Raw genomic sequence first — 16,424 nt, 5'->3', positions numbered from 1 at the left:
CAAATTATTGCAAACAAAAATATTATGAATTTATTACAACAAAATGTACACACAAAAACACGTGCATTGCAACGACGCTCAAGAAGTTCAGATTATTCGGAAATATACACTATAGACTCTCCAATGATCAAGAACTCCAGAGAAATTAGTTTACATTTGATTTGCTTGAATACAAATGCAATTTGTTTTTACCCGGGTTCGATTTCAAACTGTTTTTTGAAAAGCAATTGGGGTTAAACCATTTGCTTGGAGAGAAAATTTCTATTTCAGAGTTCCCTATTTATAATAGACAAAAATAGAGGATACATTTTCCTCTTATCTATTCAATCTTATTGTGGCAAATTTCGTTTCTTTAGCTTAACCAGTTTCGAGATAATAAGTTTTTACACAAAATACAAAATAGTGGCTAGCGGCTAAACGAGTGATTTCTCTACCTATATTTATATGACACATTATTGTTTACAATTATGAACATATATAAAAATTCCATTCAATATTGAATCACAAAAAGTACTTGCTCCAAAGGAACTTGAATCCGGATCACTCACTTGCTTGGCGAATGCGTTACCACTACACCACAAAGCTCTAATTTTAAAAATTCAGTCATTTTGTATTTGGCCGTTTCTGTCACATTTATGTCCAATAACATGTTAGTTTGGTTATTTTAAACACAAATGTGACAGAAACGTTCAAATACAAAGAAATTGAATGGTAAAAAAGGATTATGGTTGCCTGTAAAGTCGGTTTTGCGGGCGAAGATTTTACGTGACAACGTCTTTTTCTCGGCAGAATATTTTATTTGATATGAATATTATTAAATTGCACAATAGGAACAAGGAATTGAATGAAAATAAGAATTGCAACAAATTTTTAACTATAGAAATATATTTTGTTTACTAAAACATTGTACATAATTTGAAATTAATTAAAATTTGTTATTGTAAATGGTAAAGTTGAATAAAACATTTACTAAAATTGGAATTTGAAATTCTTGCTAAACACAGTTAAATTCTAACTGCGTGCGTGGTGATTGGTCGGTTTAGTTCGTTTGTTTGGTCGCACTGTTATGACAGGTTAGAGTTAATAATTTGTTATTTTAAATGTTTGACTAGCAATACGCGCTGTTTCTTCTCAAATCGACTGAATTACGAATTGATTGCAGAGTGATTTAAACTAATAATTTACTTAACACTATCAACATTTGTCAATAGTATGACATAAACCTATAAACTCGTTTCTCAAACTTTTGTGTCAATCTAACAAATTAATCAATCAATCATAGTTTACGATAATGAAATATTAGTGTACAAATTATTTACCTTTATTGTTGTAGTTGTTGTAAATGACGAATCTAAGCACTCCACATTTTCACGAATAAACATAGTTATCTGCTTTATCCCGTGCGGCGGACTCCACAGTTATATGCTTTATCCCGTGCGGATTCCCGTGCGGCGGACCCACTGGACGGGCATCGTAACGTTACCGGGGCGTTACACTTTTTCATGAGTGACCTCCGAGCCGCAACCTAATTTAAGACGTTGTCACGTCAAAAGTAAACGCTGGTGTGTTGTAGTGATAGCGCACTCACCTGGCAAGTCAGAGATCCGTGTTCAGTCCCGGGGGAGCAAGTAATGTTTGTGATTTAATATTTATTAAAATTAATATTAGGCTTTTTTATTTAGACAAATATAACGAATGCAAACACGCGCGCGCGCGTTCGTGCACGCACACATACCCAGGTGATTGTTGTAAATTGATGTGTCGTTACATTCAACTTTTTAGTTACTAATGTAAGTAGTTTACAATAACCTTCGCCATATAACGCGGCTTGTGAATTACGATTAATGTTCCAATAACGCTCAAACGCTTTTAAAACTAAATACAAAAATTGGTCTTAAAACATCTTGGGTAATAAAATTTGAACCAGCTAGGCACACGATTTCGTTTTATAATGACAGCCGTTCAAACTTAAATCACAACTCTGTTATTTTATGTACATTGAGCAAAAACAAGTGTTCTGTAATCCTCATCATATTTACCAAATATTTTATAATTAAAACGTTTTTAGTATCTCAATTAGTGTATAAAATAACGTATAGATTATATGTAAATAAGTTCAAAACGTTCATACGAAAATTAACTTGAAAATATCTCGGTTAAATTACATATTAAGTTCGTTATAAGCTTTCGTTGCAATATGGTAGTCGTTCATAGGTAGAAATGGCCGTTATGGTAGAAATTAACAACTTCATTTTTTATGAAGTTAGAGAAAAAAGAAATGTGTTTCCGAAGTGCTTGTAACCTTTCCTAAACTATTGCTATAAACAATATTTTTGTCTGGAAGGGTTTTCAAATTATGGAGTACATGTAAATTACAAGAGAATAAATTAAATAATATTGTAGTTGTCACAAAATCTGTCTACTTCTTCCCGAAGGGTGGGAATATTTTTCATTATTTACGTTCTTTACCGATCTTGTTGTTTACTTACAATCTGTTATCATGATTTATCCACATTGCTATAAATATTCGTGTTTAATGAGATTGATTGAAAACTTTGTTTATGATAATCACAGACAGTTTTCTTAACTTATTAGTACCTTTCATATTGTATGAAAATTGATGTTGTATATTATAATGTATTACAACCTAAAACAATTTTATTAGTTGCATTAGAATGTTTACAACCAAATTCTACTGATTAATAGTTTTTGGTAATAATAATATGGCATTGACAAAATTTGAAATTAGTACCGTGCGTAAGGTAAACTTGGGCCTTCAGTTTCCGATGAGATAGAGTGGTACTACTTCACGGGGTCTTCTTTCGTTCAACTAATGGATACAGTCTCGAATGTTTATCTAAGATCACGAGTTAAAATTCCAGGGAGGTCCAACCAGGATTAGTAGACATGATACGCAGTTTTCACGGAAGCCGGCAGAGCAAATTTATTTATTTATTTTAACGGGAAAAACCCCAATACATAAAAAAAATATACAATGAAAAATTTACAAGTGGTAGCTAACATACATAAACTGATGAATGACTAGGAGCTACGTGTCACTTTACAAACAAGCACATAATTAATTGATATCAAAACAAATATCCGTAAGTTACCCGTCAACAACAAAGAAAAATAAAATATTTAGAAGAAAAACAGATAACAGAATTAATATTATCTATGAAAGGATAACAATTTATATAAATATCTGAAAAGTTAGAAAATGAATAATAAATACATTTCCATAGAATCAAAGGAGTGCATATACATATATACGGATTTCCCGTTGAAGTTTAATCGTTTTTTTTTTTCGTTTGAACAATCTTAGGTGTGCCGTTAAAAAACTTGATGGTAAGCCCAGTTTCACCCTTTCCAATGCGATCGTTTTCGCAAATCCGCCAGAAAACTATGCTCTGCAGGAGTCTTGTCAGAAGAGATGGACATTTCAGATAGTGAGGCATTAACTTTAACAACAACATCTCGCTTGAAATTTCTAAGGAGCTTGATTGCCCTTTCTTTGCTCACCAGGACAAATTGATGTGGCATAACAGAGTGAGAGAAAAAAAATCAACGTGAAAGTATACAGACTGAAATAAAATCTTCGCAACGTCTTTCAACATTGACTTTCCACAGTATTATTTTTTTCTGTTTAACTATCAATGGTATTGGACTGACCGTAAAACGATATTCTTTCTTTAATACTCTATGTATATTGCTATGGTATCTACGTTCCAAGGCCATGATTTAGGGTTTCTTTTTTTAACTGCCTATGCCGATTGCCGACATCTTTGACATTAACGATCACGTCGGTCTTCAAGTCGACAGAAGTTGTGTTTATGATCTGTTGATTTTTTGAGGTTGAAAACCTAGCACTAAAGTTCTCAATATGGCTTTAAATTTAGTTGTTCGAGTCCATCCTGTCGTTCTATTTCAAATAGTTGATGCTTACGAGAGAAGAAATGCTGACGCACATCGAGTTATTGGAACATTATTAGGTAAGCACGTTGTTACCTTATGTTTGATACCAAATTTTGTACTAATCGGGGACACTAATAAAAGATCTACACTCGTTATTCGATTGTTATTTTCGAACGACTCAGTATATTATCCAATTTTGATTTAATATGGTTATATAAAAGCACAAGAATACATCACAACAATACATTACAATTCCTAACCTTATATCTGCTGATATTTCCCTTAACATGCTAGGTATGGTTTAACTGGTATTCTAAGTCTTAAAAGGACTGCAGTTTAATAAGCTTATATATATATATATATATATATATATATATATATATATATATTATATATATATATATATTGGGTAGGATATGATACTCAGACCTGGTATTACTTAATCCTAACCATCGAATCAATACTGATTAATTATTTTGAACAATCAACTTAAATAATCTACATCAACAGCTGTAAACACTTTCAAAAAATCTTCACAGTACTCAATTTTACACCCATTATTTCTTTTACCTGAATTATTAGTTGATGAGAATAATGTTTACATCAGCCACTTTAGCTATAACAATCTAAAACCACTTTTATTTGTTTCTTAACTCTTTGGAGACCAACTTCTGATGTATCGGAAGACGGTAATAATAGCGAATATGGCGAACTTCAGATATATCAGAAGTTTTGTATTAAATATTTTTCATTTATTCAATGACACATTTCGATATAATTTTCTTTTTCAACAAAGTCTAAATAGATAACCAAAGTAACAAATATATAGTAGTTTTGTAAATAGTATTTGCCTTTTTGATTGTTTATTCTATGTCTGTATACATGCAATGTTTTCTGTCTGCTTCCTCAATGGTCGTGAATACACGCTAGTCGCTGCTTCTGCTTCTTGAGAGTAAGGAAACAGACAGTGGTACTTTGGTATCATCTGGAGGCCACTATTTTTGGACGAGTTTTTCCTTATCGGAAAACATTAATACCATAATAAATTACAGTATTAAAATGAACAGAAATTTACAAGCCATTACGACGAACGGTCATTGTATTCTGTGTACCAAAAGGAAGCTGTGTCAGCGAGAATTGAGTTGAATGCATCACCACCACTTGCCGCCAATAAAAAAACTTTCCTCGTCAGTTAATTAATTCAGTTAAGTTTATTTATTCATGATGACATGATAAATAAATCAAGCACATGACAATCAGTGAAAACAAAAACCTAAAGAACAACAATTAATTATTCGACATTGACCGGTGATTCATGGGTCTAGGCCTACTTGAAGGGCTGCTCGTCCTATAGGCAATTTGGGGACAGGAAGTATGACTCATCGAGTATTTTTCAATTCATTATGAAACAAGGAAAGTACTAGTAACATATAATGAAGTTTATTTTGGTCCCGAAAAAGAAAAACTCGTCCAAAAAATAGTGGGCCTCCGGATAATAACAAAGTATTCAGACAGTTGTTAAGATGTGTTTATATTGTAAATAGTGTTATTTACGCTGTGTTTTTACTTATTTCTGTCTTTCATTTGATTTACCTGAAGAACAAGGAGTCATGTACTGAACTAGAGTAGGTCTATCTGGAAAACAATTGGTTTAGTTATTATAAACCCAATTTTATCCATCCATTGTTGGAAAAAAACGAACTTAGGATTTTGTACAAAATGTATATAAATATATAGGCTAATATTCTTAAAAGTGAGAATTTTCTTGAGAGTTATACTTTTTGTAGTTTTATATAAACATATTGAATGTTAGAATACATATGGCTTTATGCCTGAACATTTTTTATCACTGGCCAAGAGTGGCTTGAAACTATTTTTATCTAAAATTTCAAATCCACAATACTTATTTTAAGTATTAAAAAATTCATACTAATATCTTTTTGAGAGTAAATGATATATTCTGGTAGCTCATTTTATATAAAAAAAAACAGGTAAATGATTTGATTTGTGGTTCCCAAAATACAGCCTTTTCCCCGAAATTCTACAAATTCCATAAAAATTGAACCCAGTATATCTGGTTTACTTCTTGTAATATAGACTGGTTTCCAAAGGGTTAAAATAGTTTGTTTTCATTTTCAGAAAAACATTCTTAGGCAGTTGTAATCCATAATTGCACAATAACTGATATGTTTGAAATTTTAGGTTATATATCTCAAATAGTCTTAGGTAGGGGACTGAGGAATCAAGCTAAGAAGTGATAGGCATTGGTGGAGAAGATTATTGGGATAGGTACCAATATTAGCTTGAAAAAAGTACAATGAATTTTAGACGTCAGAGTAGGGCCCCAACTGCATGTGAGGATAATTTAAAGAGTAGTAATTAGGTACTTTTACCTCTTTGTAGTCACTTTTGCAACAGTTTCTACCTCTATGGTGAAGTTTGATTGTCGTCTTTTCTCTGTGCTCTCGGTCTTGTTTCTCTTTTTCATCATTTGAATACAAATGCCTCTGGCCATCAGCTCCTTGTGGTGACAAATGTTCCTCAAGTAAAACAAATTTAATGATTTGGTTAAAATCGTAACTTTACAAATTCTTTAATTATACATTTAGATGCATCTTCAGTGGAGCTCTTCTTAGAAATTACTTAGTATTAGTGTACTTAAGTACTTAAGGTTGTAATCTCTGTACATACTTTAGTGTAACTTAAAATATTAATTTTTATAGGTACTGCTGACAAAGGAGTGGTTGAAGTTACAAATTGCTTCTGTGTCCCACACAAAGAACATGAGGAGCTGGTAATTAAACTAGAAATAAGTATTTAATAAAAAATTTACTTAATTATAAAGTAAAAAAAAAATAGAATTGTAGGTACATACCAGAGCTTACCTCAATCATAGAAAATAGAGAACACAAATATCACATTTTACATAAATCTATGTAAATTGAAAAAATTAAAGATAAATGAATGAAATTAAATTTTCCACATAAAGATTTAAATTTCGTATAAAACTACACCAAATATCATGGATCATAACTGTGTTTTGTACTAAAAAAAGTTCTTGCTTTAAAAATTTATAAAAAAATTAAAGTTTTTCAAAATTATTCTGGAAATGAACACATGTTATACTATAGAAGCTTATTAAGGATTTGTACAAGGAGTTTAGGTGCAGGAATATTAAGTGGCTAATGGGTTAATCAGTCACTTGGGAATTGTTATTGCAAGGATGGTCTTGTTTCTCAGTGTACAGAATCATATCTCACACATATAAATGTCGCTTTAGATTTATCTGTGTTATTTACATTTCCCAGTACCATGTCTAGGAGTTTTTACATTGATCTTGCGAGCATTCTGTCTATTATTGGCTAAGAGCTAACAGCCAAAATGGACAAAATCTAGAAAATGATGGCATATAGATTAGTTATTGTAACCCAAACAAAAATAATCTGATGACATTAATCTAATAATAATAATCTTATAACTACTGTCTACCAACTGTTCTTGCTATGACTTGGCTATTTTGAAACACTGATTCCTTGATTTACACGATTTCTGCAAAACCGATAAATTAAGTTTATTTATATTTGGAAATTGCTTTTGAAATATCCTCTTTTTTAAAAACAGATTTACAAATGTTTTTAACTGTTTCAGGTAGAAGCAGAGTTAACCTATGCCAGTGACATATATGAAATGAACATGAAAGTAAATAAACTGGAAAATATTGTAGGTTGGTGGGCTACTGGTAATGAGGTAACTTGTCATTCCTCAGTCATTCATGAGTACTACGCTCGGGAGTGTCCTAACCCAGTACATATGACACTCGATACCACTCTCAGTGGTGGTCATATGGGGATAAAAGCGTATCTCAAGTAAGTTATCTAACAATTTTTATAAGGTTTATTATGAGGCTCTTGGCCAGTTTGTATCAAAAAACCTATTTCATTTTTTTTTAACTAATGTCACAACAATTTTATGAACAGATGTTACTAGTAATGTTTCAAGTACTTGATAGTAAAATCGCTACAATACTTTCAGTTCTTTACTCAACCACTGTGTTGGTTGTGCCTCATACATGTAGTATACTAACAGTTCTGCAAGTAAGCCGAACTGAACAAAAATTTATAGAAACTAAAGAATCATCTGTTTCTATAGTAGGACTAAATTATAGTAAAGACACTTAAAAACCTTACCATCAGTATATTTTAGAATGTTGGTCAAGATTCTTAAGACTGAATCTGGTTTAAGAAACGGTTCAAGAACCACAGTAAACAATGTGTTTAGGTATTTTTCCATATACATACAAGATAAACCACCCAAATTTTGCCGCTCTGTCCATGAGCATGGACTAGCAAGTGCTGAAATACGGGTCTATATCTAATCTCTATGATTATGAAAAATTAAAAAATTGCATTGATAATGACAATAGTTTTATACCATACTTTTTAGAATAATAACAATCAACTTTTTTTACAATAAATCAATTATTTTGAAATTTTTTTCATGTTATAATTGTATTCTGAAATACTTTCTCCAAGAAAACAAAATCATACATAAAAGAAATGTAATGTGAAATATTCAAGTATTTTTTACATGTACACAAATAAAATGGAATTATGAAATAGTATTTCCCATCACTTCATCTTCTCTTTCACAGTTTTCATTTTAGCAACACTCTTTATCAGTATGTATTGTTCAGGAGCTAGGTAGGTTCTCGCAACCTCCCGGGAGGTTGTAGAGGGATATTAGTTATGGCTGTTATATATTATATAACAATATTATTCCCTGTTCACAAAATGGTGTAAATTATATTGAATATGAAAATAAAAACAAAACAAATTAGATAAACAATTACATGCAAAAGAATAACATAAGTTGTATCTCAACTTGTTAAATACTCAGTTTTGATACAACTTTCACCAATACACACAACCTGCAGTTCCAACCAAAACTGACACCTAACTGCAGTCCAATGTATAATCAGCAAAGTCGTGTAGACTTATGACTGAGGAGTCATGAATAGTAATGAGAGATTCCAGCAGATTGGGTACTGACTGATTCATGCACAAGAATATTGTTTGAGATGCCCGTTTTTTGTCATCTGGAATTCACCTGTTTCTTGTTAATTTGGCGCACAAAGCGCTACATTATTTTATGTAATCTTGACTTATTTATGTTTTTAAGATTGTGTAGTTTAATTTTTTATTTAGTTTTTTGGTTTTGGTATTATACATATAATTTATTTTTTGTTTCTTGCTTTTAAATTTCTCCAGATGTCCTTAAGTTGACTAAAATTTCCCACGAGCAATGCTCGTTTGATTGAACATATTTTGCACCTGTGATTGGTGGAGGAAGAGGTGCAGGAAACCGATTTTAATGAGTTCATGCCCAATATGTATACTACAATTCATACAGATATTGAACAACGGCATTACAAAGTTTTATGTTCTCAATCTAAAAAATCATTATATCAACTTTACAAATCAAAATAATTTCTAATATGATATTTTTAACATAATTGTTGCATAAACTTGAAGAGGATCGCAAAAAAGTTATATATGTGGGAGAATGTGTTATATTATAGTGCATTATATGAAATTATTTTATTTTTATTGACATAAAAATGGTACCAATGTATGTTCCTAAGTTATAAATGACACTGTTACAGTAACTTTGTATGATTATACAGACAATTTCTTAAAGTCAGTGTGGAATTTTGAAAGTATGATTGGGAATGTGATACATTTTATTTTCTTCTGATTGGCTTTATTGTCCGTTTTTCACTGACCCAGATGGTTCAAGAATGTACTTTACATATTTATATCTATCTATCCTATATAAATTCATATTCATGTTACTTTGGTAGACAGCACTCATTCTTTGATCTTGATGTTACCACTTAATCAAATGTTTGTATTACTATAAATCCCTAACAAGATTAATGTCACATTTTTCTATGAATGCAAAATTTTAAAATTATAATTCTGATTTATTTAGGATTTACACCTTTTTTCAGTCCTTAATTCTTTTTTGCCAGGAGAAATTGGAATCTCTTTGCCCAATTGATTAAGAGAAACTGGTGGATTTATTTTAAACCTTATTTGATGGAGGCTTATCAGGAATTTTTATGTAGTTTTCTCTCTGTAATAAATCATTTTAATTTAATTTATTGGTATTTTCTAACTTTTGTAGTGTATCAATCGGTGTGCCAGGGGGAAAATCTGGCAGCATGTTTACTCCAGTGCCAGTTGATGTCCTATGTTACGAACCAGAAGTGGTTGGCATCAAGCTGTGCCAGAAGACGTTGGGTGTCGGCACCAAGAAGAACGTTAAGCCCATGACCGATCTGGCTCTGATTGGAGAAGCAGCTAGCAAGCTGACCGGCCTGTTGGATCATGTGCTTGCGTATGTGGATGATGTACTGGCTGATCGCAAACAGCCTGACAATGCTGTTGGCAGAGCCCTTTTGGACATGGTACATAGTGTGCCAACCATGACTCCAGAACAGTTTGAACACATGTTCAACTCAAACATTAAAGTAAGTTAATTTATATTTATAATTTTGAAATAAATACAGAACTTATTAATAGCACCAAATTATATGAAAATTTTATGTACAGGGAGCGGCAAAATGATCTGACGGTTTTATAATGTAAACAACTCAAACGTTTAAAGTGGTACAAAGTGTTTTATTGCAGATTTCAGATTGGTATTTATGAACATTTATAAAAATAACCAAAAAAGGACGAGTTGATCCGTTTTAAGATTTGAATATAATGTCTTTCAAATGATGTCCGTCTTTGGCGATGCATTCTTCCAATCTTGCACTGAAATTGTCAAACACTTTCCCTAACATTTCAGGAGAGAGGTTGGCTATTTCTTGGCGTATGGTTTCCTTCAGTTCATCCAATGTGCGGGGTTTGTTTGTGTATACTCTAGATTTCAGCAGGCCCCACAAGAAGAAGTCACAGATGCTGAGATCCGGGGAGCGAGGTGGCCACGCAATGTCCCCGAAACGCGAGATGACTCGGCCACGAAACTTGCTTCTTAAGAAGTTTATTACCACATTGGCTATGTGGGCAGTTGCCCCATCCTGCTGGAACAAAATTCTGTGGCGGTTGAAACGATTTATGCGTATTTCGGGGATCAGGAAGTTTGTCAACATAGTCAGGTATCGTTGTGAATTGACGGTTACAGTTAGACCGTTCTCTTCAAAAAAGTATGGGCCTATAACACAATTTTTTGTTATGCCACACCACACAGTGACCTTGGGACTGTGAAGAGATCGTTCATGCAGTTCTTCTGGATTGTTTTCTGACCAATATCGGAAATTCTGCTTATTAACATAACCATTCAAATAAAAATGAGCTTCGTCGCTCATAATGAGAATTTTTTCATCTGTAAGCAAATCAATCATTTGCTCTGAAAATTCAATGCGTTTTGCATAATCACTGGGCTTCAACTGTTGCACGATAGCCATTTTGTACGGATGAAAGTGCAGGTCGTACCTTAATATTCTTCTTACCGAGCGGTCAGACATCTGCAGAGCTGCAGCTTGTTTACGTGCAGGCCGCCGAGGACTGGCTTCCACAGCTTCTCTCACTCTCTTGACGTTCTCTGGCGTTCGGGCTGACCTTGGATGGCCTGTTGATTTTCGTTTTAAAGCTGAACCGGTAGCTCTAAAGTTACCCACCCACAGCAAAATGGTGTTTCGAGTTGGCACTTTCCCTCTTGGAGCCACATTAAAACGTCTGTGGAACTGCCGCTGAACAGCAACAACACTATGGCCACTTTAAAAAAATGCTTCCACAACGAACGCGCAGTGCTCAGCCGTCCACCGCTCCATGGCTACTAAAAATGTCCGCACGTAGGCTCTGCCACGCCCCTATCCCCACCACCCCCCACCACTCACTTGCTTGACAGCGCGGCAGCGAAAACCGTCAGGTCATTTTGCCGCTCCCTGTATATGTGTGTGTGTACAAAATACAGTAATTTAGTATTACATTACAATTTTATGTTTTTGTTTTTTAAGTTACATAAACCTAACAATAATTGACCCCCACGCCTAGTAATCGACCATACACATATTTTACCCGACCTATTCTTACTTTTTCATAGTCATATTTAACCCATCCTGTGCAGAGCAAATATATTTTTCTTGATATAAAAAAACAAAATACTTTCCTAACCTAACTGTCAAGCACATGCTCCGTCCTAACCTACCAGAAGGCCAACCACCCCACCCGAGGCTTAATTCCCAACTTGAATACCACGCTGACACAATGGGTCGCCCGTTCGTATTAGACAAACCAACATAACAGTAAAATTACAAAATATTTATTCTAAGTTCAATATAAGTTTCTTTAATTACGGCTACAAACGTTTTTATTATCTGTAACCAAAAACATAGAAAAAGAAAGTGTGATTGGTATAATGCACATGTACCCAAAATTCTTCAAATTCAATATTTTGATTTGATACTTCACTTATTAAGCATTCAAAATTTAAAGAAATCACTTGTTTATAATTTGGTTTTATTTAAAATTCTAGATAAAATACAAAGATTAAAGATCTTACCAACATATATAGTAAACATCAAAGTAAAGGAAATATAAAATAATATTCGGATCTTCAGCAAAATAGAATTCAGAATTTGAATCCAAAATACTTTTTTAAGGAGCAATAACAGAAAAAAATATAGGCAAAGCCTTATTTTATGAAGTACGTAATATGGGCTCACCTCCAAAGAAGAAGATACATAATTTATGGCACTAAATCTTTAATTTAAGCTAACATAAATGGAGTACAACTTTTAAATAAAAAACCTTTATTTTTTAATGTATACAAATTAGTAGTAGGAATTAATTTAAATAGAAATAGTTTCTTAATAAATAAAATGAATGAGATAACTTTCTAATTAAATATAACTATACAATTAAAATTAATAACAAACCGTTAATTATAAATGTTTAAAGGAAAAATAAGGAGATATTTAGAATGAATTGTAACAAATAAATTAAATTGAGAATAATTATTCAAAATTGTTGTATTAGGGATACAAATAAACAAGGGGAACTTCCTCTTGGAACTATATTATTTGTAATTATAGTGTTTTTTTTCCTTTTTTTCTGCTTCAAATGTTGTTTATGTACATTATCAAAACAGTTCACCACACAACAACATTTAGCAAAAAACCTTCATACATTGGCCGCAAAATCATCAACTCATTGCCACAAAACCTTAAGGACAAGAGAGGAAACCAGTTAAAAAATAAACTTCAGAACTGGCTAGTGGAGCGACCCTTATACTCGACCAAGGAGTTTTTTGACCTTTTATAAGATGACAAAACATTACACAAAATTAATAAATAAATATATACATAAAATTGTCAAGCAAGATTACCACATGTTGACACCATTGTATTTCTTAAAGAAATTGCAAATAAAGAATATTGTCTATAGTTTTTCATTTTAATTAGTATTGCACTTGAAACTGTCTTTTGAAAAGTCTTCTAATTTAACATAAACATAATTAAATCAAACAGCTTCAGTAGCATATCTGCAGAAATGTTACAATAATTATCAAGAATTTTGTCTGCTGAATGTATTTTTTAACATGAAATGTGCAGCTACAATTTTTAGTTAGTAAAAGACTTGTATGTGAAATTTGGTTCAATTTAATTTAAAGTAAAATTCGTTTTATTAGATCCATTGACTACAGAGTCAGAGTTCCGGTGTTTTTGTCTTACAGAAGTGACAATTCAAAGAGGCTACTTTTTATTTCATCTGAAACTGTTTTATTTATGGCAGGGTATGCAAGTAGTGACGTATAATTCTTAGACAACTGTCCATTGAACTTAAATTAAGTAATTTTGCTTACCAGTCTATAAATCTCGTAATAATAAATTCAACACAAGCTGACACATACAAATTATTTATGATTAATTATTTTTACATTTGAGTAAAGCATGCATATTCAAACAGGAGTTAAATATATTTGTTGTTAATTTATAACATATTTTATCTCTTGTTTAATAAATGTTTATTTTTTTGTTTAGGATTTGTTGATGGTCATCACCCTTTGTCAACTGACAAAAACCCAACTACAGTTGAATGAGAAGCTGACTCTTCTGACATCAGTTTAAAAGTATATGTATGGTGTAAATATTTTGGAATTAAATTTGTCATTATATGTATCATTGATTTTTTTTATTACATTTTGGTTTTGTTACCTTCTAAAATAGTTTTAATACATTTTGGGATGTGTGGTGGTGTTTATAGAGAGTTTCATTTAATTGGAGTATTAAAACACCTCATTAAGCTTTAAGTTTCTTATCAGCTATTATCTGTAGTTATTTATGGAATTTAGACAATATCATTTTAAAGTAGAATATTACATTGGCAATTTTGACTCTATTGGTTTTGTATTTATTACACCTGATAGAGTTAGATTTAAACATAGTTTTGAAAGTGAGTTTTGACTTTTACTATATTGGTTCATTTTAGGATCTGTTTTGTTTCTGATTTAAATCTATTTTGTAAATTATTCCTAATTTTGTGAAGTATACAAATTTTTACTTTGAATGATATTAATTTTTAGAAAGTATTGATTCTCAGGTTGGTAAATATCTCGTTATAAAAATTATGTGGGGTAGCAGGTCATTAAGTATGACATGATGAAAAGCTCCTACAAGTTGGAAATAGATGGGGTAACTATTTCAGGTTATTTAAGAGTATTGGTTGCAGATAATTTTGTGTTGTAGTGCCAGGTTATTAAAGCGTCAAATGTGATATATTTCTGCAGCTGTGGCAGAGGAATAGACGAGTGTGGAGTAGTGACATTACCGGTTAGCTAGTGACCGTAGTCATGTGACTATATTATTCATCAGTATCTGTACTGTAACTTGAATTGACACTCTGGTTAATATCACTCTCCAAGTTATTTAAATTTTAGTAAATCTTCATTCTCTTGTTTGTATTGTTTATAGTATTAGTAGCTTGTATTTTACCCTTCCTTTACAGTTTACAATGAGAATGTCCATAAAGCTGGGGAATGTTGTGCTTTCTCTTCACTCGAATCTTAAGACAGTGTCTGTCATGCCATAGGATTATATGTTTTTCTCAGTATACTCTCTAAAAAAGAGATTTATCTTCATGATGTTTTAAGAGTAAAATTATACTCAACACTATACATTTACTTATTAATACAATCTATATCTAATCTGAATTTATTCGTAAAAAGTTCAGAAAGTTTTTAAAAAGAAAAAGGACATTATTGTATAATCCGTAAGCCTTTTAGAATCAACAATTTTTAGGGTCTAAAATGTGTTATTAGTGATAAGTAGATTTGGTATTGTGAAAAAGACAATGGCTTTAAGGCGTCTTTTGAGGCATTTTCATTATATTAACGTTTAATTAAGTAAATATTAAGATATTTAATACTTAAAGGATCAATCTATCGCCTGTATCATTTTTCTCTTGAAGACTGCCAGATCCTTTGGCCTGGACAGTTCTTGCGGATTACAAGATGGATTCCTACTATTTCAGCCAGATCCATCAATGTAGTGTTTCTAATGATGGATCCATATCATTTAGTAAGTTGAAGTTAATAATGAGTTTCTGCGTAGCAGGATCATTATACTGAGTATCGGCATAGATTTCACAACAATTTGATACCAGCAGTGTGCGTCTATACCTACATCACTGCTGGCATCAAATTGTTGTAATGTACAGTATATATGTGGATATTTAGAATGCAGATCCTGCTACTCGGACCCATCATCAGATACAATACAATGATGGATCTGGCCGAAGTAGCAGAAATCCATTTGTGGTTTCTTGCTAATTTTATTCTTTATTCATTGAAAAAAAGGAGCCAGACAAACCCAATAAAAAAACTGTATAATATATTAATTCAAACAAACTCTCCAATAATATAAAGTTTTTATTCTTGTGATGCCTTTCGCACTCAATGAGAACATCTTCGGACTCACACAACTGAATAAAAGTAATAATAACAATAGTAACATAAACAATTTTGTACTAAATAAAAACATATGTCATTAAAAATACAAAGAGATAATATTCTATGACAGCACAGTATGTTATATGTATATATAACAAAAATAAAGTTGATATTTAGTTAAATCAAATAAAGTAAAGTAACGGTGAATTTTTCAAAAATTTTGAAAAATATTTCAATAAATATTTTTCAAATTGTTTATGTTACTATTGTTATTATTACTTTTATTCAGTTGTGTGAGTCCGAAGATGTTCTCATTGAGTACGAAAGGCCTCACAAAAATAAAAACTATATTATTGGAGAGTTTGTTTAAATTAATATATAATTTCCAATAAGAAAAGAGCTTCAAGAATGTAAACTGTATAATGTCATTCTTTATTCATTGACAATAACTCTTAAGGCGGAAAATAAGTAGGAAAAACCTCGACCAGCTGAAATCCCTGCTCTTTATAAAAAAAAAAAAAAAAACTGGGATGTTCACAATCCTGCAGATG

The 16,424-nt window shown here is 31.8% G+C and overlaps 1 protein-coding gene across 1 annotated transcript; it reads left to right on the top strand.

Moving 5' to 3' along the window:
* The first annotated feature begins 3,762 nt into the window (after window positions 1-3,762).
* Window positions 3,763-14,107, top strand: LOC124356730 (eukaryotic translation initiation factor 3 subunit F). Its single transcript, XM_046807910.1, has 5 exons — window positions 3,763-3,992; window positions 6,639-6,709; window positions 7,564-7,781; window positions 10,102-10,447; window positions 13,967-14,107. The coding sequence occupies exons 1-5, from the start codon at window positions 3,884-3,886 to the stop codon at window positions 14,051-14,053; spliced, it is 831 nt and encodes a 276-aa protein (XP_046663866.1). The 5' UTR covers window positions 3,763-3,883; the 3' UTR covers window positions 14,054-14,107.
* The last annotated feature ends 2,317 nt before the right edge of the window (window positions 14,108-16,424 follow it).

This window comes from Homalodisca vitripennis, chromosome 3, assembly GCF_021130785.1.
Source record: "Homalodisca vitripennis isolate AUS2020 chromosome 3, UT_GWSS_2.1, whole genome shotgun sequence".
Lineage (NCBI taxonomy): Eukaryota > Metazoa > Arthropoda > Insecta > Hemiptera > Cicadellidae > Homalodisca > Homalodisca vitripennis.
This window is presented reverse-complemented; position numbering and strand designations above follow the sequence as displayed.